Source organism: Oncorhynchus mykiss, chromosome 15, assembly GCF_013265735.2.
Source record: "Oncorhynchus mykiss isolate Arlee chromosome 15, USDA_OmykA_1.1, whole genome shotgun sequence".
NCBI classification, from domain to species: domain Eukaryota; kingdom Metazoa; phylum Chordata; class Actinopteri; order Salmoniformes; family Salmonidae; genus Oncorhynchus; species Oncorhynchus mykiss.
This window is the reverse complement of record NC_048579.1, coordinates 50,120,264-50,146,102: the sequence shown is the minus strand read 5'-3', so window position 1 is coordinate 50,146,102 and position 25,839 is coordinate 50,120,264. Positions and strand designations below refer to the sequence as shown.

Below are 25,839 nucleotides of genomic sequence, written 5' to 3'. Positions count from 1 at the left end.
CTACGGTGTCCGATTTCAAATAGGCTTTACAGCGAAAGCACCACAAACGATAATGTAAGGTCACCACCAACTCACAGAAAAACTCAGCCATTTTCCAGCCAAAGAGAGGAGTCACAAAAAGCACAAATAGAGATAAAATGTATCACTAACCTTTGATGATCGTCATCAGATGACACTCATAGGACTTCATGTTACACAATACATATGTGTTTTGTTTAATAAAGTTCATATTTATATAAAAGAATCTCAGTATACATTGGCGCGTTACGTTCACTAGTTCCAAAAACATCTGGTGATATTGCAGAGAGCCACATCATTTTACAGAATTACTTATTATAAATGTTGATAAATACAATTGTTAGACATGGAAATATAGATATACCTCTCCTTAATGCAACCGCTGTGTCAGATTTCCCAAAAAAATAAAAAATAAATAAAATTATCCGCCATGTTGGAGTCAACAGAAATCAGAAATCACATTATAAATATTCCCTTACCTTTGATGATCTTTATCAGAATGCACTCCCAGGAATCCTAGTTCCACAATAAATGCTTGATTTGTTCGATAATGTCCATTCTTTATGTCCAAGTAGCTACTTTTGTTAACGCGTTTAGTACACAAATCCAAATGCTTGTGCAGGTCCAGCCGAACATCGGACGAAAACTTCAAAAAGTTATATTACAGGTCAAAGAAACTTGTCAAACTATGTATAGAATCAATCTTTAGGATGTTATCATAAATCTTCAATAAAGTTCCAACCGGAGAATTCCTATGTCTGTAGAGAAGCCGTGGAACGCAGGTCGCTATCATGTGAAATGTGCGTGACCCGGACCTGGCACTCTTCCAGACCACTGACTCAAAGAGCTCCCATCCTGCTCCACAACACAGTAGAAGCCTCATTCAAGTTTCTAAAGATGGTTGACATCTAGTGGAAGCCCTAGGAAGTGCAACTTTATCCATATCCCACTGTGTATTCAATAGGGTCTGGGTTGAGAATCAACCAACCTCAGATTTCCCACTTCCTGTTTGAATTTCTTCCTAGGTTTTTGCCTGCCATATGAGTTCTGTTATACTCACAGACATCATTCAAACAGTTTTAGAAACCTCAGAGTGTTTTCTATCCAATACTAATAATACTATGCATATATTAGCAACTGGGACTGAGGAGCAGGCCATTTACTCTGGGCACCTCTGGGCACCTTTCATCCAAGCTACTCAATACTGCCCCTGCAGCCATAAGACGTTTTAATGACTGTATAGGCCGTTGTCTGTCCTGTTTCTCTTTGACCCAGACAAGACCATCCGTGGAGAGGAGAGCCATGTTCGATTCTCAGACTGACCTGCCTGTGATGCAGCTGGTGAGGGGTCAACTAAGGGGACAGCCTGGGGGGGTGACGCAGGAATACTTGGGCCCCCCAGGACCACACCGCCACCCCCATACGTGGCCCCAGCAGCACCGGCCCTACCCCTACCCTCCTCACCCTGCCTGTCCAACCCGGCCTGCCCACCCTCCAAACCCATACCCGGAGGACTACTACACAGAGCAGCAGCCTCCAGCCTGGTATCAACCACACAACACATGGAAGGTATGGACAACCTTCTTGTTTAATTTCTCACATGGGAGATAAACAACTCTTTCCTTATGTGCAGCCTATGTGATTGATAGACAAATCTACTGTACATTGTAAAGCAGTGGTCCACCAAATCAACCAACCTTTTCTGAGTCAAGATCACTTTCATTGTTGTTCGGGACATTTTTTACAATCATATTTCAAAATTTGAGGTAGGCTATGTGATCACACCGGTAATAGATTGATCAGTTATTGTATTACTTCTGAGGCACAGCTGAGTGAGCATACATTTAAATAATTAGCTTTGCATTTGTGTTTTACTGGGCTGATGGTGCCTGCATCTGATGGTCAGTCTAAGCGGAGGGAGAGAGCAGCAGACCGACATGCTGACCACACAGCTCGAATTGCGAAATAAATGTTCACGTTAATGTTATTCAGTCATTGCACCCACACTGCTCGCGGGCGTCTGTGTAGCAAGGCACTGAAATAGAACTTGGTTCAAATGTTTTTACATTCAACCTTTATTTAACTAGGCAAGTCAGTTAAGAACAAAATCTTATTTACAATGACGGAATACACCAGCCAAACCCAGACAACTGTGCACTGCCCTATGGGACTCCCAATCACGGCCTGTTGTGATAGAGCCTGGATTTGAACCAGGGTGTCTGCGGTGACACCTCTAGCACTGAGATGCAGTGCCTTCGACCGCTGTGCCTCTCGGGAGGCCACTTGGGAGCCCACTTGGGAATCCTATTTGTGACACTAGACAAGTCCCTCCTTTCCCATCTCCTCATTGGTTTTTAGGTGCATATACCAACGCGCTATCTCCTCATTGGTTTTTAGGTGCATATACCCACGCGCTATCTCCTCATTGGTTTTTAGGAACATATACCCATGTGGGTGATTGAAAGATTCACTGAGTTCCACACTCCAGTCCAGTTGGTGGTGGTAATGCACCTTAAAGTTGGTTGCCAACAGCCATATAAAGTCCAAAGGAAAAGAAGCCTGAAGGAGAAGAGATTGCTAGAAACGAACACAGTTGACCCTTTTATGTGTGAATTAATTGTCGGAGTAGAGGACTTGTGCATTTCAGGTAAAAGAACAACCCAATGTTTACATCCCAGGACAAATGAGTTAGCAACAGCACGCTAGCTATCTAAATTGCCTTACATGTTTAATGCTTTTCAACCTGTCCCCAAATGAATATTGTTGGTTCAGAGTTCGCTTTGATATTTCAAGCTGCTTGTACCAATCAAGTCTAGTGTGGGTGGACAAAATCAACATGGGCGCGAGCGGTCTGGTCAGCATGTGATGGTCCATCTCTCAACGTTCCTCCACTCGCCCTTTCTTTTGTTGACACTGACCAAAAAGGGACACCAATTCTTCGCTATCAAAAAATAGCCAAGACGCTAATAATAACAATGCAAGTCTACCGATACACTTTCCTACTCGTTCATCACAGTGCTTGTTGTGGCATATAAAAGTGTTGAAAAAAAGTGTCGACAGTGCTGAGCAAGAACATGAACTCCCTTATAAAAACAAAAGCTCTTTGCTATATTCGTTGACAGTCTCTCTCTAGTCATGGTTTTAAACATTTAGAAATCTCACAGTATCAACTTTGCTGTAGCTTTTATTTATGCCTGCTACTGTTGCTGCCAACATGGTACCTTCGGACACATGAAGTGGTTCAAAATGGGAACACTTCTCCTACCCGGCGCGCAGGGCAGCTGAATCGAGTGCACCTAACAGCAAAACAAATTCAAAATCCAAAAAGTACATTTTTCGTGGTTTTTTTTCCCCCAGAATGTTTGGTGATCGAATAGGAATGCCTTGGAGATCGACCAGTTGTGATCTGTTGTAAAGTTTGGCTGTGGTGTTTTTAATTTGTAATTTTATTTTACCTTTATTTAACTGTATCAACGAAGGCACACCAATTCATAAATCAACAAGGTGAATGATGCTCATTGTTGTTGATCCTGTCACATTCTGGAGCTCATATGGCTGGGTATAGTAGGCAATTGAGGTGAGGCACCTATCTCTGTTCAAGGGCAGTGTTGTTACTGTCCCTGGCCCGGTGGTGGTGGTGGAATCTGTATTTTGATTAGATTAGAAACACCATATCAAACAAACCTTTGAGAGGAAAGCAATGGATGAGTGTGTTGTGTGAGGCTTGGCTGAGTGTGTGTGTGTCTGTCCATGCGGTTTGGTTGTCTCTGCTCTGCCATTGATAGTTAATCTCATGATGTGATTAAAAACGAATGCCGATGTCCGCTCATTTGAGCCAGGAACCACCCAAAAAGGTTCTTTGTGTTTCAAGGGTCATTTCTCTGGAATTCTGTCCCACAGGATTTGGCCGGTATTGTCCTGAGAATAAGTCCTCCTCACAAAGTGCTGATGGACCACTGAGCCAAGACATGTCACTGGAATTATAGCGTTAAGATGTGTGTGCTTGTCTGTGTTTATTTTGGTTGTGCTAACGCTATGGCGTAAATCCAGTTTCTTTAGAGTATTCCCCCCTCTCTCTCCTCCCCTGGCTTCTAGCTATGCAACTGAGAGTTTATATATCCCAGTTTGGGGATGTTGGGGCTATAGTCTATGAAGTACAATAACTCCCAGCTCTGTTGCAGTTGGCCCAGACAAGTTACCCATAGCAAGAAATGAATCAGACTTGCGGCCGGTGTTGGGGAGAAGTTAGGGAAACTTCAAAGAAGCAATTCTGTTTTCTCTGGTCTGCAGGAGGCCTTTCATGTGTTAAAGTGTGTCTGGTTCAGGGGAGCTAAGGCCTCACTTGTGTCTCGGTGTGTGCCATTGAGTGTGTGTGTGTGGGTGTGTGTGTGTGTGTGTGTGTGTGTGTGTGTGTGAGAGAGAATGAGAGAGAGCGATAAAGAGTGTGTGTGTATACACCTGTGTATTCATTTGTGTTTGTACTCACACATGTGTTTGCCTGTGTGTGTGTAAGTGATAGCAAGAGGGCCTATCCTCTCAGAAGCAGGGTATCCCCTAAGGTTGCCGGGTGGCATGAGGGACGGATGGATAAGAATCCAGATTGTTAATGCACAAGCAGCCCCTGCTGTGAGCCTGATGATGCCTGATGTTGACTGTCTCAGGGAAGGTGGAGGTGAAGGGGTTGGTGGGGGGCCCAAAGCTGACAGCCCTATAGACCCCACTGAGGGGCTGGGTATATAAAAGGGGGGAGGTGTAGTTAGGAGGGATAGGTAGGGATTCAGGCAGTGATCTGGCAAGACCACCCATCTGGGCTGGCGCAGTGCCCGGGGGTGTCGTGCTGTGGCCCACTAGGTCTGCAGTCAGTCAGCATGAGGGACTCTATCTATGTATCTACACACTCCAGTCCAGACCCCATCTCTGCTGGGATGAATCCAGAGATGGAGCCAGAGGTTGGATATTGAAGCCACAAAACCAGTGGTCTCCCAAGTGGCGCAGCCGTTTAAGGCACTGCATCTCGGTGCTTGAGGTGTCACTACAGACACCCTGGTTTGAATCCAGGCTGTATCACAACCGGCCGTGATTGAGAGTTCCATAGGACGGCGCACAATTTGTCCAGCGTCGCCTGGGTTTGGCCGGTGTAGGCCGTCATTGTAAATAAGAATCTGTTCTTAACTGACTTGCCGAGTTAAGCAAAACCAGGGCCTCTGTGGTTCAACAGAAAGGCTTTTATAGTGCAGGCCTACACACACTCTGAGTCTGCCTGGGAGACCCGAGGGCCGGTTGAAATAACTATACAGTACTGTAGCATTTTTTAACTATACCTAGGCTACTCAGCTTTTTTTTTAGGTTTCTTGTCTCTGGCCAGAATACAGTGTCAGAAACTAAAATATATGTAATATACTTTGTTGTATGTGGCTCGAGACGAACAACACTGTTGCCAATATATCCTCCAAACATTGGCTTCTCCGGCATAATCACTTAACTGTACATCTAATTGAATACTTTAGCTCTTTGCCCTGTGCGGGTTAACCCCCATTGAATGTGAATCTAGGTGTATTTACCATGACAGTACTATAAGGTTGGTTAGCTTAGTGGTTTAATAGCGTAATTACAGTATCTCATTCACCCTGCTCGAGACAGCCCTGGGATAGTACATTTATCACTAACTACTTTTAGCCAGATAAAGATGGCCTCCGTTGAACTGTATTTAATGGCTAGCTACTGTGTTCTTCTTGCTGTGTATCAGAGACGGAAACAAATATGAAAATCAATAGATGTAATATCGCTGGGAGGAAATAAGACATTAACACCAGCAAATAGGTCAATACGTACAGTACCAGTCAAACGTTTGGACACACCTACCCATTCAAGGGTTTTTCTTATTTTTTAAAAACTATTTTCTACATAATAGAAAATAGTAATAGTGAAGACATCAAAACTATGTGTAACGAACCTCGTCCTCTTCTGAGGAGGAGAAGCGAGAAGGATCGGAGGACCAAAACGCAGCGTGGTAAGTGTCCATAATGTTTATTTTAAAACATAAACGTAGACTGCCCACCCAACTCACGTCCTGACCATACTAAAACAAAGATAAAATAACAGAACTAAGGTCAGAACGTGACACTATGAAAGAACACATATGGAGCCATGTAGTAACCAAAACAGCGTTAAACACATAAAAATATATTTTATATTTGAGATTCTTCAAAGTAGCCACCCTTTGCCTTGATAAGCACTTGTTGGCTGCTTTTCCTTCAATATGCGGTCCAACTCATCCAACACCATCTCAATTGGGTGGAGGTTGGGTGATTGTGGAGGCCAGGTCATCTGATGCAGCACTCTATCCCTCTCAAATAGCCCTTACACAGGTCAAATAGCCCTTACACAGCCTTGAGGTGTGTTGGGTCATTGTCCTGTTGAAAAACAAATGATAGTCCCACTAAACGCAAACCAGATGGAATGGCGTATCGCTGCAGAATGCTGTGATAGCCTTGCAGGTTAAGTGTGCCTTGAATTCTAAATAAATCACAGACCATGTCACCAGCAAAGCACACCCTGGAATGAGTAGGTGTGTCCAAACTTTTGACTGGTACTGTATATCTCATACTGTACTTTCCTCCCCGATGGTTAACAGAAGGAAATGCACTTAAAAAACAAATGACATGTAAAAATACACATGAATTCGTTCCAACATTAAAACTCATTAAATACATTAAAGTAGTGATCTTGTTTGACGTTTGGCGATTTTCAGATGTGATTCGTAACAGCATTTAAATGTTGTGTTTTACGACATGGGGGAAATAGACTTTCGACTGAAGAATGTGGCTGTTTTTTATGAATGTGTTTTGCTTTTCGTGTATTGTGGTATAATGTGTTTATTGTATTTTGATATGTATTGTGGTGCTATACAGGGCCCATCTGGAAAAGAGACCTTGGTCTCAACGTTGACTCCCTGTCAAAATAAATGTTAATAATAATAATAATACCATGTCATCCCGGGACAGTCCCGTATGTCAGACCATTTTCAGGTGACCCACCTTTTCTTCCTTTCCATATATCAAATGGATATACACACACACACACACAGTGTGTGCCAGTCCTGAGTCCCAGTCCCAGTCCTGAGGCACCCCTCCTCCTCATTGTGGGTTCTTGGCAGCCTCACGGGCCTAGGCTGGGGCTTGAGACAGGACAGGGACGGCCTTCTGTGTGTGTGCCAACTCTCAGATCCCTGCCCCATCATCCACATACACACAGGGCCTACTGCACACTGGAACACTGGCCCCCATTAAACAAGCAGCCCCCCACATACTAGACGTTATGAGATGAATGCAGTGCATGTAGCAGGTGTCTGCCAAAATTCCATTCCTATTTAAACCTCCCGGCCCATACCAGCGGTTAATCCTATTACGGCTAATTGAGTGAAGTCGTCAGTCTTTTTCAGTTAAACCAAGTTCAGCCTCTAATAGGATTCAAAAGAAAAGCTACAATGGTACAATGCATGAAATAGAATAAGCAACCAGTTAGTCCAGTGGTGTGTGGCTGGAGCAGTGAGCGGTGAGCGGTGAGCATGGGCTAGTATGGCCTGAGGAGATCTGCCCCCCTCCCCTCCGTTGATTTGGGATCTGTTTTATAATGAGAGAGGGGTGAGGCCGGGGTCTCCGTAGGCTAGAGGTGCTGAGAGGGGGATCAGGACTCAGTGGTGGGAGGGTGTGGTGGTGGGTTGAAGTGCTTATGGTACTAGTGAGGGGTTTGAGGTGGGGGATGTTTGTGGTTGGTGTGGGGAGGTTTGTGGACAGTGACGTTCCTGTCTGATTATTGGATAGATCCTTATCCCACTGTGCTCATCAAAGGGACCACACAAGGGATAAATGCTCTATTATTTGTGTCATGTTCACGGACATAATGAACCTGGAGTCCATTTCACGCAGATCATATTTTAGAGAAATAGGAATTGCTTCAGCAAAGCCCTTCACATTTCATCATTTCCCTACGTTCTAAGTGGCAAAGCAGACAAATTGTTCCAAAACCGTTCGTGATCTCGATTTTGTTAACACCACCAGGTCAAATGCACCAGTGGCCTCGTGAAAGACCCTAGTGTGATCTTATCTTGTCCTTCCTAGTCACCTGTGACCTGCTACCTATCTAAAAAGGATGAGATGTGAGAGAAGACTGCAAACTCCTTCAGACCCACTAATTTGATGTAACTTAGCCCTCTCATCCCTTCATCCCCATGTCCCTTCTCCGGCAACCAAGTTAGGCCAAACTGGGACACCTATTACCAGTGGCGTCAGGAACGAACCTTTGGAGAGGGAAAAGGGACCAGTCTGAGACCAGTCTTAGTCAGTGGTGCTGGGCTGCATGTACTCCCTTTGAAGAGGACAACCATGGAGACCAGGCTAGCAGTGACTACCTTTAAAGAGCACAGCCATGGAAACCAGGCTAGTAGGTGACTCCCTTTGAAGAGGACAACCATGGAGACCAGGCTAGCAGTGACTACCTTTAAAGAGCACAGACATGGAAACCAGGCTAGTAGGTGACTCCCTTTTGAAGAGGACAACCATGGAGACCAGGCTAGCAGTGATACACAGTCACATTAACTAGACCACTATGAACACAGTAGGGGTGAGACTAGAGACACGTCTGTCTGTTCATGACAGACAACTATTAGTCTCCCTAGGCAGACAGGCTGTTGCCAGGGTGGCAGGTAGCCTGGCGGTTAAGAGCGTTGGGCCAGTAACCGAAAGGTCGCTGCTTTAAATCTTCGTTTCCGACAAGGTGGAAAAATCTGCTGTTGAGCAAAGCAGTTAACCCCCACAACAACTGTTCCCCGGGCGCCGATGATGTGAATTAAGGCAGCCCCCCGCACCTCTCTGATTCAGAGGGATTGGGTTAAATATGGAAGACACATTTTGGTTAAATGCATTCAGTTGCGCAACTGACTAGGTGCCCCCTTTTCCCTAGATCTGAGATTTCCATCACTAGACAACTAAGGGAGCATTTAGAGGACTAGCTGGCATAGAAAGACCACAGCCACACGTCGAAAATAAATACAAATCTTATTTTGGTTTCGGAGATGCAATAAACTGAATTAAAAACCAAAAATACAATTAATGATAAGATATGCAGTATGAGATATGCAATATCTTATACATGTATATTTAAATTGTACGCAACTAAATTCAATTTTAAAATCCCTCAATAATTGGGCTCCCGAGTGGCGCAGTGGTCTAAGGCACTGCATCTCAGAGAAAGGGGTGTCACTACAGTCCCTGGTTTGAATTCAGACTGTATCACACCTGCCTGTGATTGGGTGTCCCATAGGGCGGTGCACAATTGGTCCAGCGTCATCTGGGTTTTGCTGGGGTGTGCTGTCATTGTAAATAAGAATTTGTTCTGAACTGACTTACCTTGTTAAATAAAGGTATAAAAAAGACTGGTTTAACCACATCCTGAAATAATATAATAGGGTAAAAAGAATGTGAAATTTCACTAAGATTGGCCCAATATAGAGCTGTAAAATTCACAACTCTCATTTTCTACAGTCTACTTAGAACAATCCCTTAAGTCCCCTAAGTGTTTAAAGAGCTTACAGGCAAAAAAAAACAACAGCAATTACTGAGCTAATTCAAATCCTCACACTAATTCCATCGGTGGATGCTGCACTGTGGAGTATCTTGCTGTCCTGTATATTTTATACATATAAATAAAAGTACATTACCTATCTATAGAATCGCCCATGAAAACGTTCCACTTTCCTCACCCATCATCTCCAGACAAGGACACGACATCTCCGTGTTCATGATTTCAGATGGAGGGAGAGATAAAGTGGCCCGACAGACAATAAGTTGCCGCCTTTTCCTCACACTGACACGGGTTGCGTAACAGATGACGGCCCCCTCTCCTCCGCCATGGCCTTCACCGCTAGGATAATATGTCCTTTTGTTTCCTGTATTTACATGGAGTCCTCTGTGATGTTGAGGGTGTATGACTTGCCCTGCAGTAGTAAAAGGGGAGTCCATATCATTGGATCTCAACATGATCAGCTACAGTATAATGCAGAATCAGTGCTTCTTGTTGGAGGTGGTCTCTCTAGCAAAAGAGACGTTATCTCAATGAGACTGTCCTGTATAAATGAGGGTTTAATTCAATTCAAAATGAAAGGGAGTAAGAAGAATGTCTCTGTGTTTGCAGTCCACTGGGTATTTTCTAGGCCTATTTCTATTCTAGCTTGGTTCCAGTCTGATTTATATTTGGCAACAGAGGAGTTTGAGGAGTTGGCTAACATACGGATCTGAGACAAGGCTAGTGCCATTCTTTATTGGGCCACATACTTCTGAAGTGCACAACCCATGTATTGTGGAGTTTAGTATCTTACTTGGTAGGATAGATAGACAGAAAGACAGACAACAGCGTGATTGACTATACTTTATCTATACTATCTATCTATACTGTAAATCAAGTGTGGCCTTTCCAACAGGCCGTTAAACTGGCTCAAGCTGTGACAGAGCTCAGGGCGGTTAACCCTTCATTCAGCTGTTGGACATTAAATGGAAAGCGCAAGCATAGTCCACTGTGGAGGGACAAAGAGAGCCGTGTAGTTTTAGCAGGGTTTGACTTGTGGGAATCAAGGTTAGGGACAGAGAGTGTCTTCAATGGCTGGTTGAAGCATGAGTTGTGGGTTTGAATATGTTACATAACAAGCTAAGTCACTTTGGATAAAATTCTTTAAATACTAAAATTGTCATGAATGATTACACAGAGAATGTATCCCTCCTGTCAAAGACATGCTAGTTGTGCCACTAGAGGTTCTGGGTTCGAGTCCAGGCTCTGTCGCAGCCAGCCGAGACCAGGAGACCCATGGGGCGGCACGCAATTGGCCCAGCGTCGTTAGGGGAGGGTTTGACCGGCAGGGATGTCCTTGTCCCATTGCGCACTAGCGACTCCTGTGGCGGGCCGGCACAAGACTGTAACTACGATGAGACAAGACTGTAAGAGACAAGACTGTAACTACCAATTGGATACCATGAAAAAGGGGTAACATTATTATTTTTTTTAAACAATGATGGACCTATATATTGCCCTTTTTCCGGCCTGCAAATTGATTTGGACAAAAAAAAAAATCAGGCCCGTGCTAAAAGGTTTGCCCACCACTGGTCTAAATGGTAAATTCCCCTGTTAGCATCACCAACCCCAACGACCCCTAAATAAGTGAGGGGGGAGAGGGGTGTTGGTGTTGTGGAATGTACGAACCAAAAATACTAAGAAAGAGAACCCAAAAGAAACAAAGGGGGGCCAGGAGAAAAAGTAAAAGATTAAAAAAATAAAAGAATTGGATTAATTGGCATAATGCAAGGTGGCTAGGCACAGCGAGGGAGAGTGTCAGTGTTACTAGGCAGAATCCCCACCATCCTCCAAGTAAAGACAGTCTGCACAATTAGCCGTGCGACCCTTGACCCCGGTCAGAATAATTAATGAATAACAGAGGGGATAAAGACAAAAGACGTGGAGCGGTGTGGGTGAGGAGCACAGGCGGCGTAATACATCAAAGCAGGCCGGTAATTGGCCCGGTGGCTTTCATTCTTTGCCCTATTTCTTTCAATTCATTGACTCAAAATAATGGGTTCAGGTTCATTATCAACAGGTCGTAAGCTCTGGGAGTGCAAAACTTTCAACAGTGTAGTGGTTAGGCTGTGCTGAGCTGGGCTGTGCTATGTTGATGGGTGAGTGCTAAGCTAGCTAGTCCACCGAGACCTGACGGCATTATTAGCCAACAACGTCCAGGGAAAAGTAAAGGGTTGGACAGATACAGAAGTGAAAAGTCATCATATTTTAAGAACAGTTTAAACTGGAAGAAACACTGCTACGATCAAGCGATAGCCATTATGCTGGAATATAATTGGTATGGGCAGGTAAGTCAAACGGAAATGCTGTTTATAGTTGTGTATTGTTTTGTGTCACTCATTTCAAAGTAAGATGAGAAATAATGTCGAATAAATAACAATAATTATCAAACGGTACAGATATAATAATATAATATGGCATCACTCTTTGAGAATTATGGGCATTTTACCAATTCACCAATAACATTTTCAATAGAGTACACGAATGGACCATGTGCATGCAAAGTTGAAACAATTTAATTCACTTTTAGATAATGCAACAAAGCCAGGAAAAGGATCATCCAAAGTTTGATGAACTCTGATGGCCAGATAGATATCCCTTTGTCAAGGCCCAACCACTTGGTCTACAGATAATCATCTCTGGCATGCTCTTATCAGGACCACTCGTCTTCTCCAGCAGTGTGGTTATCCTGTAGGGTGAGACGCGTAGTCGAGTTAGGATAACAGGCTACGAGATTAACAACACGTGCACGGGGATAGTCTGGTGACGTCAGCAATGTTATGGCTACATGATTACTGTAATATTATTATTACACTAATAGTCTAATGACCATGTAATACGCACATGGTCATAGAACAAGTAGAAGGGGAAGAGAGTTGTGGCATTTCAAATTATGATTTTTTTTTTGTTTTAAAGGTGAAAGCTATAGTAAGGGCTGCAACCTGAGTATTTAACAGGTTTTCTGAGGTTTCTCCCCTACACTGATTGTCACGATCGTCATCCTCCTCGTCTGAGGAGGAGTAGTTGGAAGGATCGGAGGACCAAAATGCAGCGTGGTATGTGCTCATCGTGAATTTAATGAACAGAGAACACTTGAACAAACTATACAAAACAATAAACTAATAACGACCGTGAAGCTACAATAAGAACTGTGCTGACAGGCTACCTAAATATGGTTTCCAATCAGAGACAGCGACTAACACCTGCCTCTGATTGAGAACCATATCAGGCCAAACACAGAAACAGACAAACTAGACATCCAACATAGAATGCCCACTCAGATCACACCCTGACCAAACAAAACATAGAAACATACAAAGCAAACTATGGTCAGGGCGTGACACGGAGGTCCAAAAACAATCTTTTGAGACATGCCATGCAAAGAGAATTATAGATAGGGGCGGCAGATAGCCAAGTGGTTTTAAGAGCATTTGGCCAGTAACCCAAAGGTCGCTGGTTCAAAACCCCGAGCCGACTAGGTGAGAAATCTGATGTGCCCTTAACCCGAATTGCTCTGGATAAGAGTGTCTGCTAAAATGTAACAATTTGAAATAGGCCTGTTATCAATTCAAACTGAGGACAACATCTTGAGACTGATACTCTGTGTTGCCTGATCACAGACAGAGCTGTGTCCTTTAAGCATTCCATGTCAAAGGACACAATTCAGAAGGAACTGAAACATCAGACTATGTGCAATTAGCCCAACTCATGCTACATACCATGGCAGAGAGAAGAGTGTAGGAGAGTTTAACTCAATTGCCTTAACCCGAGCTTTCAAGCGGAAGACACGTGATTGTTGTAAAAAAAAACACCTCCGCACTTGTTATGGTTCCTATCTAACCTCTTACAACTCACTCTTCTTTCTTTTATTTTAAATTGTGCTTTAATTGCAATTCATATCCTAATAAGTCTAAAGTCAGTCTTTTGGTCTGGAGCGCACCCCGGTGTGATGAAAAGACGGGTGTCGTGTCACATTAGCCTCAGACAGGTGCTCACTCCCTTTCTCTCCCTTTCTCTCGCTCTCTTTCCATCCCGCGCATCAGATCATAGTGATGCTGAGCCCCCCAAAAGGGGGGAGAGAGGTGAGAGAAAAGGGGGGAGAGGAGAGGTAGAGAGAAACATCTCAGGAATGTTAACACTGGGATTATTAGCCGTCCCTCGCTACATTAAAAAGACCAGGCTGAAACAACTGTTGGAGCTCTTTAAAGATCGCTATGTTACACCTTTAAAGGGCTTAGAGGCCTGCTGCTGAGCTGACCCACTCTGACATCACACGGAACACCGTTTGAACTATCATGGCAGCTAGTACTCGGGGTTCAGTGGGTTTGAGTGAAGTCAAAAACATCTAAACTGTTATCCTATTCTGAGATGAAGATTAAAGAGAACCCCCGATAATTGATTGTTTTTGCAGGTTAGAATCCCTGTGATCGTTCTTGTTCTCGACCAATAGCTATAGTATAGATCAAGGATGGGCAACGTTGATGGGGGTTGATGGGGGTTGGGGCCACCCAAAAAATCTGAACTCTGCATACCCACACATGCAGTTAAGTGCCAGCCCTGCCATTTGGGTGCCTCTAACCAAAACATTTGAGGGACCCTCCTCCTCCTTACGATTAAAACGTTTTTTTGACCGTGGAGAAAAAGTTTTAGAGTTACATTCCTACCATTCTACACATTTTTGCCATGGGGCAGAGAGAAGATGTTGCAGTTTTAGAGCAATTGGGTGGAGAGAAATGTTTGGTAATTCAACCATAATTCGACCAAATTTAGATAGCTGGACGGTAGACTAATTTACCAATCTAAACAAATTTAGCTGACATGGGCTAATCGAGTGGCTGTCTGTGACACAGAAAAACTGCTGTCACACAACCACATTTCCAAATTGCATCTTGTGTATTCTCCTATTCTAACTCTCAACTGTAAATTGAGACCCTCAACAGTTTTTAAATGTGTTTTTCGTTTTGACCCATGGGAAACCAGTTGCTCATCCCTGGTATAGATTGTGCTAGCCTACACCTGCTACTATATGCATGCAAATCAGAGTAGATCAGCTGATCATCAGAGGGTTTTAGAAGCGAGGAGAACTTAGAAGGAGGAGAGGCTTCTCCTCCACATGCAGACAGGCTAAGAGTACAGCTGATTCGTACATTTCCTCCATGACTGTCTTGGCGCTCGATCATGGCCCAGGTCCTAAAGAGACAGGACTGTGATGGGGGACTGGGACAGAGACCCCTGGACAAGGGGAGACAAGGCCCCTCTTTGACAGGCCGGCCAAGGGAGGCTGGCACAGTGGTGTACTTTGTACTCCCCGCTCTTGGGGCCTTGTCTTCTTCGATATCAAATTAAACTCAGGCTGAGCTGATTAATCAATTAAGAAATGAGGGGGGTCCATTGATCCAATTTAAAGCAGACTGGCCTTGGACAATTTATGTATTAATCTATAAAGAAATGATTGAATATTAAAATCTATTTGATTAAGTTAAAACAGTACCGTTATGAACTCTATAGTAGAGTACTTTGGGGAAATGTCATGGTTCTTTGCACCCCCCTGTCTGTTGTCAGTGGAAAAAATACATTTGCTTTGCTGGCAAGCCAAATTGTAAGTATTTATAGAACTTTAGTAGACAGTAAAGTCAAATTTAAAGCCAGTTAAACAAACAGAATACACAGGTCAATTACAGTGCCTTCAGAAAGTACTCATACCCCTTGACTTATTCCACATTTTGTTGTTTTACAGCCTGAATTCAAACTGGATTAAAAAATTAAAAAATTCACTGCTCTACTGAGGGACCTTACAGATAATTGTATGTGCGGGGGAACAGAGATGAGGTAGTCATTCAAAAATCATGTTAAACACTATTGTTGCACACAGAGTCCATGCAACTTACTATGTGACTTGTTTAAGCACATTTGTACTCCTGAAGTTATTTAGGCTCGCCGTAACAAATGGGTTGAATACTTATTGACTCAAGACAATTCAGCTTCTCATATTTTATTAATTGGTAAACATTTCTAAAAACATAATTCCACTTTGACATTGTGGGGTATTGTGTGTAGACCAGTGACAAAATAAAATGTAAATGTAATCCATTTTAAATTCAGGCTGCAACATCAAAATATGGAAAAAGTCAAGGGACTGAATCCTTGTGATGATCTTGTAAAATGTATATCCAGTCATTATTCCCTTGGGTAAGACATTTTTGTCACAGTATTTGTCTGACACCTGGCATGTATCAGATTTAACAAGGCTACTAGAAGTGTATAAAAGTGACCGTGATGTATGATTATGGGTAAACAACACTTAGCTGGGCCACGCAATGCCAGCATTGAGAGTTAAGATGACTTATGGATCTTTTATACATATAACGTATTCACATTATATGGGTACTGTCAAACAGTGTCTTGTGAGCATAACCACAATAATGTTTTTAATTTATGATCTGGCAACTTTTCTTAAATCCTAATTGCTTTACACTGTATGTGGGTTAACTTACCACCTTGCTTCTACTACCAGAGCATAGAAAGCACCAGACTGACCTCATAACCAGACAGGGGACAGTATTCTACCTCCTTCCCCTTATCCTTCACTCCTCAGGCTTACGCTCGGTTCTAACCTCCGCCTGGGTGCTTCTGGGTAGCACAGGTCCTCTCCTGTGTGCGCGTGTGCTCTGTCGCCCTCTCCCCTGTCCCCCTCTGTAAACATGCAACTGTGTGACGACAGGCGACCAAAGACGCTCAGGACAAACGCGCCTTTGTCCGCCACACACAAACCACATATTATTTGTTCTTGTAAGGTCAAAGTTGATCAAATGTTCTGCTTAGTTCTCATTAAACAGCTATTGCATTATTTGATTTCCCACAATCAGATTAGGGGGGGGGGGGGGGGCGTAATGAATATATTGAGTGAAAGGTTTTGAACGGTGGCTTGCAGATTTAGCCCACATATATACTTAATGTGCACTTTCAAAAGTTTGGGGGCGAATTTTACTCCAGGGAGATCCAAAAGGTCAGCTGGAGGAGGAGGTAAGGCAGGGATGCGACCAGCGTAGATTTTATCTCCAGTCTGCACGTTCTAAGCCAGGCAGGGCTGCTTTTAGTAACTCTGATATAGGAGGAATCAATGAAAGATGATTCACAACACGCAGTAAATATCACCCTGGTCGGAATTAAACCATTTTTCTGAGCTGTCAGCTTTTCTCCCTCAGTCACATAGTAGAATATAAATCAAAACAATAGGAACGCAGCGTGAGCTTCCCAGAATCAGACAGCCATGACAGGCCAGCTAATAGTTCCCTCTCATTTCGTCTACCCTGACATTTGGTGCAAAATGGACCAATTGCTTTCCATTATCTCACCTCTATCGGATGGCTTTCTGCTCTGAGCGGAAGCTAGGATGGTCGGCAGTCATTGTTTACCTAAATGTTCCTGAAATAAGACAGACCAAGAAGGCTTGGTTAAAACCTATTGATGATCAGGTTTAAAACCATTAATGATTAGATATAAGGTTGGAGGTTTACAGTCGGTATGGTCTAGGCAGCTATAAAGTGAAGGGTAATTGCATTGTGTTCAGCCTGACTATCAGTGTAACAATGTAAAAACTGAAGATATACTGTAGACTATAGACTCCAGACATAGAGAAGATCATAGACAGTTGAAGTCGGAAGATTACATACACTTAGGTTGGAGTCATTAAAACTCATTTTTCAACCACTCCACAAATGTCTTGTTAACAAACTATAGTTTTGGCAAGTTGGTTAGGACATCTACATTGTGCATGACACACGTCATTTTCCAAACAGTTATTTACAGACAACAGATTATTTCACTTATAATTCACTGTATCACAATTCCAGTGGCCAGAGGTTTACATACACTAAGTTGACTGTGCCTTTAAACAGCTTGGAAAATTCCAGAAAATTATGTCAAGTGGAGGTGTACCTGTGGATATATTTCAAAGCCTACCTTCAAACTCAGTGCTTCTTTGCTTGACATCATGGGGTAATCAAAAGAAATCAGCCAAGACCTCAGAACACAAATGTAGACCTCCACAAGTCTAGTTCATCCTTGGGAGCAATTTCCAAACGCCTGAAGGTACCACGTTCATCTGTACAAACAATAGTACGCAAGTATAAACACCATGGGCCCACTCAGCCGTCATAGCGCTCAGGAAGGAGACGTGTTCTGTCTCCTAGAGATGAACGTACTTATGTGCGAAAAGTGCAAAGCAATCTCAGAACAGCAGCAAAGTAGCTTGTGAAGATGCCAGGCAGAAGCCGCTGCTCCAAAACCGCCATAAAAAAACAGACTATGGTTTGCAACTGCACACGGGGACAAAGATCGTACTTTTTGGACAAATGTCATCTGGTCTGATGAAACAAAAAATATAATTGTTTGGCCATAATGACCATCGTTATGTTTGGAGGAAAAAGGGGGAAGCTTGCAATCTGAAGAACACCATCCCAACTGTGAAGCACAGGGGTGGCAGCATCATGTTGTGGGGGTGCTTTGCTGCAGGAGGGACTGGTGCACTTCACAAAATAGATGGCATCATGAGGTAGGACAATTATGTGGATATATTGAAGCAACATCTCAAGACATCAGTCAGGAAGTTAAAGCTTGGTCACAAATGGATCTTCCAAATGAACAATGACCCCAAGCATACTTTCAAAGTTGTGGCAAAATGGCTTAAGGACAACAAAGTCAAAATTCACCCAACTTATTGTGGGAAGGCTACCTGAAACATTTGACCCAAGTTAAACAATTTAAAGGCAATCCTAACAAATGCTAACTTAGTGTATGTGAACTTCTGACCCACTGGGAATGTGATGAAAGAAATAAAAGCTGAAATAAATCATTCTCTCTACTATTATTCTGACATTTCACATTCTGAAAATAAAGTGGTGATCCTAACTGACCTAAGACGGGGAATTTTAACTCGGATTAAATGTCAAGAATTGAGAAAAAATTTAGTTTAAATGTATTTGGCTAAGGTGTATGTAAACTTCCGACTTCAACTGTATTGACTGCCTATATAGAATCAATTAGACAATGTGCTGCTGCCACATGTTGTTGTCATGTTGTGTTGCTACCATGCTGTGTTATGTGTTGCTGCCACGCTGTGTTGTTGTCTTAGGTTTCTCTTTGTGTCGTGTTGTGGTATCTCTCTTATCGTGATGTCTGTTTTGTCCTAAAACATTTTTATCCCAGCCATGTCCCCACAGGATGCCCCTTTTTGCCTCTTGGTAGGCCGTCATTGTAAATACGATTCTGTTCTTAACTGATCTGCCTAGTTAAATAAAGGTTCAATAAAAAATGCAAAAAGACAGCATAAAATGCTTACGACAAAAACAAATCTGGTGTGAGATAATAATAAGATAATAAGAACACTCTGAGCGTGGTAAAATATGAACTCAAGTCGAACAATAAAATGGCGGTGGTTACGATAAAGACGTAGTATTTCACTTTTTCCCTTCAAATTCAATCAATTTGTGAAAATAGATTCCGCCAATGGAGAGGCCATCAGTGAAAATATCATTGCGTTAGGGATACAGTACTACAATGCCAGTATTCAGTCTGCTTTTGACATGCATCCTTTTCAGACTACCACTTTGCTATCGGAACATCTACTTAAGAAAATATCCAATACATCATGGCGCAGTGGAGGCTGGTAGGAGGAGCCATGGGAGGATGGGCTCATTGTAATACCCGGAATGGAATCCATGGAACGGTGTCAATGTGGTCTGCATGTGTTTGGTCAGTTTGATACCATTCCATGTATTCATTCCAGCCATTACAACGAACCCATCCTCCTGTAGCTCATCCCACCAGCCTCCTCTGTAGGCTGGTATCTTCTTGGAAGGGAAAAAAACGTGGGTACATTTGTCCTATGAAATTGTACTCTACTTGAGATACGTTATTGACATCTCTTTTACTGAGTGCATATCTTAGGACCTCAATGGTACAGAAGTGACAGCTCGGTACTCCCATTCCCTCTCTGCCAAAACACAGATTAAAGTAGCCTGCAATACCACTTCTCTTAACCTCACCCAGAGGATGACAATAAAGAGGATCCATTTAGTCCCAGACCAGTGGTCAACCTAGTGGTCAGCCATGGTTAGGGACAAAGATGCCCTTCAAAACCGCAGACACAGACACAGCAGTTTACCCATGGGCCACTGCTCTGCGGCACTGGGCAGCTTTGTGTCTGAAGGTCAGGGAGGATGGAGGAGTCATGTGGCAGGAGATGGCCATTTGGTGATTCAGGGGGAGGTGAGGGTTTCGTGAGTGCCTTCAGGGAGGTTTACGATTCAAGATTTTTCACACTATTACTTCCTGAAGTTGAAGCTGCTCGTGCTTGTGTAAACTTGTGCGTAATGACAAGGACAGCTATGGCCACTTCATGGTAGCCTAGTGGTTAAGAGAGATGGGCCAGTAACTAGAAGGGCGCTGGTTTGATTCCCCGAGCCGACTAGATTAAAAATCTGTTGATGTACCCTTGAGCAAGTCACTTTACCCTAAGTGCCCTGGATAAGAGTGTCTGCTAAAGGTAAGATGGACACAGGGGACATTCTGAGCTCTCAAATTGCAATGTTTCAGTTGATCATGCTTCTCGAATCAGTAACACTTTATTTGGATATCCCATCTGCAGATACTCTACAATCTATCTAAAGACCGTCAGTAACATGTCAACTGCACGTCTATTGACTGAATAAGAACTAGTCTGTCGTTCATCTACAGGTGGTCAACAAACTACTTGTAGACGATCAGCAGCTTTTTTAACAGCATTGCCTTTAGCCTTTCAGCAGCATCTCAACATCTCATCATTTTCAACAACATAGTGAACAAAACACCTGAAAACACAGGGAGAACCTTACAGGCACTCCTCACATTGGCACTGCTAGCTTCTAGTCTCTGTCATTTAAGCAGGAGCAAAGAGAAGGACGCAGGGAAGGAGGAGGATGACCTTAGATGCCTTAGCTCCCAGGTGTCCCTGTGAACAGCCTCTTGTCATCCATGACAGGGAAGGACCGGGCTAATTGATTTAAAAGAGTGAAAATCGCATTACTCCATTTGGCTGTAATTGCGTCTCCTGCGAAATGACTAAAGAAGAACTGTGCCATTCATCACCCCTCTCCACCCTATGAACCTATTAGAAGTGAATGAAATTGTTTGTAACGTTGCTGCTCCTCTTATTGAAAAGTCTTGATTTGTGTGTGTGTGTGTGTGTGTGTGTATGTGTGTGTGTGTGTGTGTGTGTGTGTGTATGTGTGTATGTGTGTATGTGTGTGTGTGTATGTGTGTATGTGTGTGTGTGTGTGTGTGTGTGTATGAGCGTGTGTGTGTGTGTGTGTGTGTGTGTGTATTTTTTATTATTTTCTACATTGTAGAATAATAGTGAAGACATCAAAACTATGAAATAACACACATGGAATCACATGGAAACCAACAAATGTTTAACAAATCAAAATATATTCTATATTTGAGATTCTTCTAAGTAACCACCCTTTGCCTTGATGACAGCTTTGCACACTTTTGGCATTCTCTCAACCAGCTTCATGAGGTCGTCACCTGGAATGCATTTCACCTAACAGGTGTGCCTTGTCAAAAGTTAATTTGTGGAATTTTTTTCCTTCTTAATGCTTTTGAGCCAATCAGTTGTGTTGTGACAAGGTAGGGGTGGTATACAGAAGATAGCCCTATTTGGCAGAAGACCAAGTCCATATTACGGCAAGAACAGTTTAAATAAGCAAAGAGATATTACAATCCATCATTACTTTTAAGACATGAAGGTCAGTCAAATCAGAAAATGTCAAGAACTTTGAAAGTTTCTTCAAGTTCAGTTGCAAAAACCATCAAGAGCTATGATGAAACTGGCTCTCAAGAGGACCGCCACAGGCAAGGATGACCCTGCTGCAGAGGATAAGTTCATTAGAGTTAACTGCACCTCAGATTGCAGCCCAAACAAATGCCTCACAGAGTTCAAGTAACAGACACATCTCAACATCAACTATTCAGAGGAGACGTGAATCAGGCATTCATGGTCAAATTGCTGCAAAGAAACCACTACTAAAGGACACCAATAATAAGATGAGACTTGCTTGGGCCAAGAAACACGAGCAATGGACATTAGACCGGTGGAAATCTGTCCTTTGGTCTGATGAGTCCAAATTTGAGATTTTTGGTTCCAACCGCCATGTCTTTGTGAGACGCAGAGTAGGTGAACGGATGATCTCCACATGTGTGGTTCCCACCTTGAAGCATGGAGGAGGATGTGTGATTGTGTGGGGGTGCTTTGCTGGTGACACTGTCTGTGATTTATTTAGAATTCAAGGTACACTTAACCAGCATGGCTACCACAGCATTCTGCAGCGATACGCCATCCTATCTGGTTTGCACTTAGTGGGACTATCATTTGTTTTTCAACATGACAATGGCCCAAAACACACCTCCAGGCTGTGTAAGGGCTATTTTACCAAGAAGAAGAGTGATGGAGTGCTGCATCAGATGACCTGTCCTCCACAATCCCCCGACATCAACCCAATTGAGATGGATTGGAATGAGTTGGACAGCAGAGGAACTTCTTCAACACCGTTGGAAATGCATTCCAGGTGAAGCTGGTTGAGATAATGCCAAGAGTGTGCAAACCTGTATCAAGGCAAAGGGTGGCTACTTTGAAGAATCTAAAATCTAAAATAGATTTTGATTCGTTTAACACTTTTTTGGTTAATACATGATTATTTAATAGTTGTAATGTCTTCACTATTGTACCATAATGTAGAAAATAGTTAAAATAATGAAAAAACCCTTGAATGAGTAAGTGTGTCCAAACTTTTGACTGGTACTGTATGTGTGCATGTGTGTATGTGTGGATGGTACTGTTAGTTCGTCACATGGCCATTCAGTGTTCGATGACCTCTTTAGCCTATGGATGATTTAAACAGAACCCGAAAGATATACGTTGGACAGAGATATTGACACTAATCAGCTAATTATAGGTTTATCTAGAGTAAAACATCTGTGCACTTAAAATGTTATATGGCATGCTCATACTGATTTAGAGAAATGCAATGAAATTTCTAATTCACTCATATCAGAGTTTACAATATCTATTGCATGCTGTCAGATTTTTTATGTTGTACAGTAGATATGGTGATAGATACGGACAAGCGAGTCTTCATTAAAACCAATCAACACTATATCCATCTACACAGTACACATCCCTCTGTTCCCCATATACCGTAGGCTACTGTACATGCATTTTTTTTTTTACAAATACAAGGTCAACATTTCCAGTACAGGCACATACCACCCCTATACCAACATCAAGCTCAAGGTAACAGTTAGGCACACATATATAGCACTGATGTTAAAGTGGCTGTAATATTTAATTTATATATGAATCATTAAAGTGAGGTGCAGTGGCTATTATGCATTCCTTTTCTAGCAGGATAAAACAGCCCTTAGATGTGGGAGCAGGACTTTGAAGTCTTGTCTCAGAAGCAGGCCAACTCTTACAGGAAGTACCTTGCTTATGTTTTAAATATACCTGCTGTGGTGTGTGGGACTAACAAAGGTGAGCGTTCTGGATGGGCCCCAAGATTAATGGAAAATGGTCAGCCAGGACGCACGCACGCACGCACGCACGCACGCACGCACGCACGCACGCACGCACGCACGCACGCACGCACGCACGCACGCACGCACGCACGCACGCACGCACGCACGCACGCACGCACGCACGCACGCACGCACGCACGCACGCACGCACGCACGCACGCACGCACGCACGCACGCACGCACGCACGCACGCACGCACGCACGCACGCACGCACGCACACACACACACACACACACACACACACACACACACACACACACACACACACACACACACACACACACACACACACACACACACACACACACACACACACACACACACACACACACACACACACACACACACACACACACACACACAGTGAGAGAGAGCTGAACAAGCACTTGTCTGAGAACTTCAACTTCCTTCCCAGTTGAGAACTTCCTGTCCACAAAATATGTCCACTAAACGAAGAACAAAATCACACTAAAACATTGACTAAAGTGTCATTTCAATTTGACTGCTCATTTGTTCAGATAATTAAAACAGTCAGTCAACACAACAACTCCACTAAGGGCAGTAGCCTAACGGTATCAGCTTAAGGATTTCCCACAATAACAAAACCATGAACCATTAAGGCCCAGAGACATGTGTGTTTATTAGGTCACAAACAAGCCTCCCACCAGAAAAAGAATTCACAACAATATGCCTCTTTCCGACACTGCGAGACATGACTTTAATGGAGCCTTTAAGTGTCAAGTTAAGCATGCACTCTAAAGACAGCATGCACTCTGGGGCGACAGGTAGCCTAGTGGTTAGAGCATTGGGCCAGTAACCGAAAGGTTGCTAGATCAAATCCCTGAGCTGACAAGGTAAAAATCTAATGTTCTACCCTGAACAAGGCAGTTATCCCACTGTTCCTAGGTCGTCTTTGTAAATAAGAATTTGTTCTTAACTGACTTGTCTAGTTAAATAAAAGACGATGCTTTTGAAATGTAATGCTATTTGACCCTTATTGCTGTACTTAAATTCAGCTCTGATACGTTTACTTAACTGTGTAAAGTTATTTGGGCGTTCAATCATCACAAGCATTGATTTGACTGAGGTAGGGAACATGTTTTTGCAGAATATTTGGCAGAGAAAGCGTTTAAAAAAATACTATCAGTCTCATTCCTCCAATGCTTCTGCTGAAATGTGGAATAATCCATTTCTCAGACTAGGTGTTTGTTGGCTTGGACATTTCGCTGATTGTTTTGACATGATCTGATGCTTCAGGGTCAAGAGGTTAAGTCACACAAGCTTCCACTTTGCTGTCCTCAGTATTTCTGGTACAGAGAGGTTCTGGTAAGCACAATGCCTTCTGGATGACCTGCCAAGGGCTTCCATAGTAAACTCTCTCAGACTGTGTCCTTGGGTTAGAACAGTGACCTGTCCTCTGTCTCTGTGTGTGTGTGTGTGTGTCTTGGAGACCCAGTGAGACCTGTGTGTGTGTTTGTGTGTGTAGTAAAGGGATTGCTGGGGAAGTGAGATAACCTGGGGGGAATGTGCTAATCAGAGCTGAAAGTGTTTCAGGCAGGAACACAGAACTATCCCCCCCTGTCTGCTTCAGACCAACTGCTATCTGTGTTTCTGCCACAGTCAGGCCTTTTCCTAACGAATGTTAGGGTTTGCAATGAGTGCTTGGCTCACGCAAGCCCACACACACTTGAAGGAAGCGGACCTGCTCTCTAAAAAGCTGATGTGTCATACCTTCCTTTCCTGGAACAACATGGCAGCACCTCTCTTCTTCTCCCTTTTATGTTTCTGGGATCCTGACAGGCAGGCAGTACGGTAGCGCTTCTTCTTCTGTTGCCTGAGTCGTGTTTGTAGGGGGGCGGCCGTCACTCTCGGAGCCATGAGTCGATCCTGTGTGGTCAAAGTGATCACTCTGACTGAGATCCAGATACTGCCGGTAGGTGACATCAGCAGGCAAAAGAGAGGGGGATAGAGAGGGATAAATAGGGAAAGAGAGAGAGGGTGAAAAAGGGAGGAGAGAGGGGGGGAAAGGGTCTCTGCAGTCTCACCCAGGATACTGTATGCATATGGAGGTACTCGCAGCTTGGCTACAAGTGTAAATGCATCGTTTGGTTGATGGGGTGTCTATGTATGGTGGGTTATTGTAATGGCATTTTCTGTGTGACCTATATAATACTCACTTACTACTTACACACACACACACACACACAGCTCCAAAGAGCATGCTCTTCAAGACTGACATTCCAAAAAAGGGCAATTCTACTCAGTGTGGAATTATCTCTCCTCCCTCCATACAATCTCAGATGTGTGGTCACGGCTATTAACTGGTTAGCTGCCTCAGCATATCCACAGGAACCATGTCTGCGAACATATCTGTCTGTATCTACACCACAGAAAGAGCATTACTGCACAACATTACTGTAGTAGTATTACTTCAAAATACTTCATGCATTTTTAAGTTGGTCAATATAACACTAAAGTTTGGGATTCATAGTAGAAATGAATCCCAACAGTTGTGAGGTTATAAGGTTATGTCCAGAATTGCCAAAGCCTGTCCAAGTGAAATAATAACCCTGTGTTTCATA

The 25,839-nt window shown here is 43.3% G+C and overlaps 1 protein-coding gene across 6 annotated transcripts in view; it reads left to right on the top strand.

The window, feature by feature from the left end:
• Positions 1-1,297: 1,297 nt before the first annotated feature.
• The window catches only part of LOC110490235 (transcription factor EC), a 40,470-nt gene continuing 15,928 nt past the window's right edge, over positions 1,298-25,839 (top strand). For 4 of the 6 annotated variants that reach the window (XM_036944528.1, XM_036944526.1, XM_036944529.1 and 1 more), the window contains exon 1: positions 1,298-1,587. In XM_036944528.1, coding sequence (XP_036800423.1) covers positions 1,321-1,587 — 267 coding nt within the window. In that variant the 5' untranslated portion in view covers positions 1,298-1,320. Of the gene's footprint in view, positions 1,588-24,862; positions 25,191-25,839 lie in introns of those variants that run through there. The other 2 variants (XM_036944533.1, XM_036944531.1) reach the window with 1 other exon arrangement.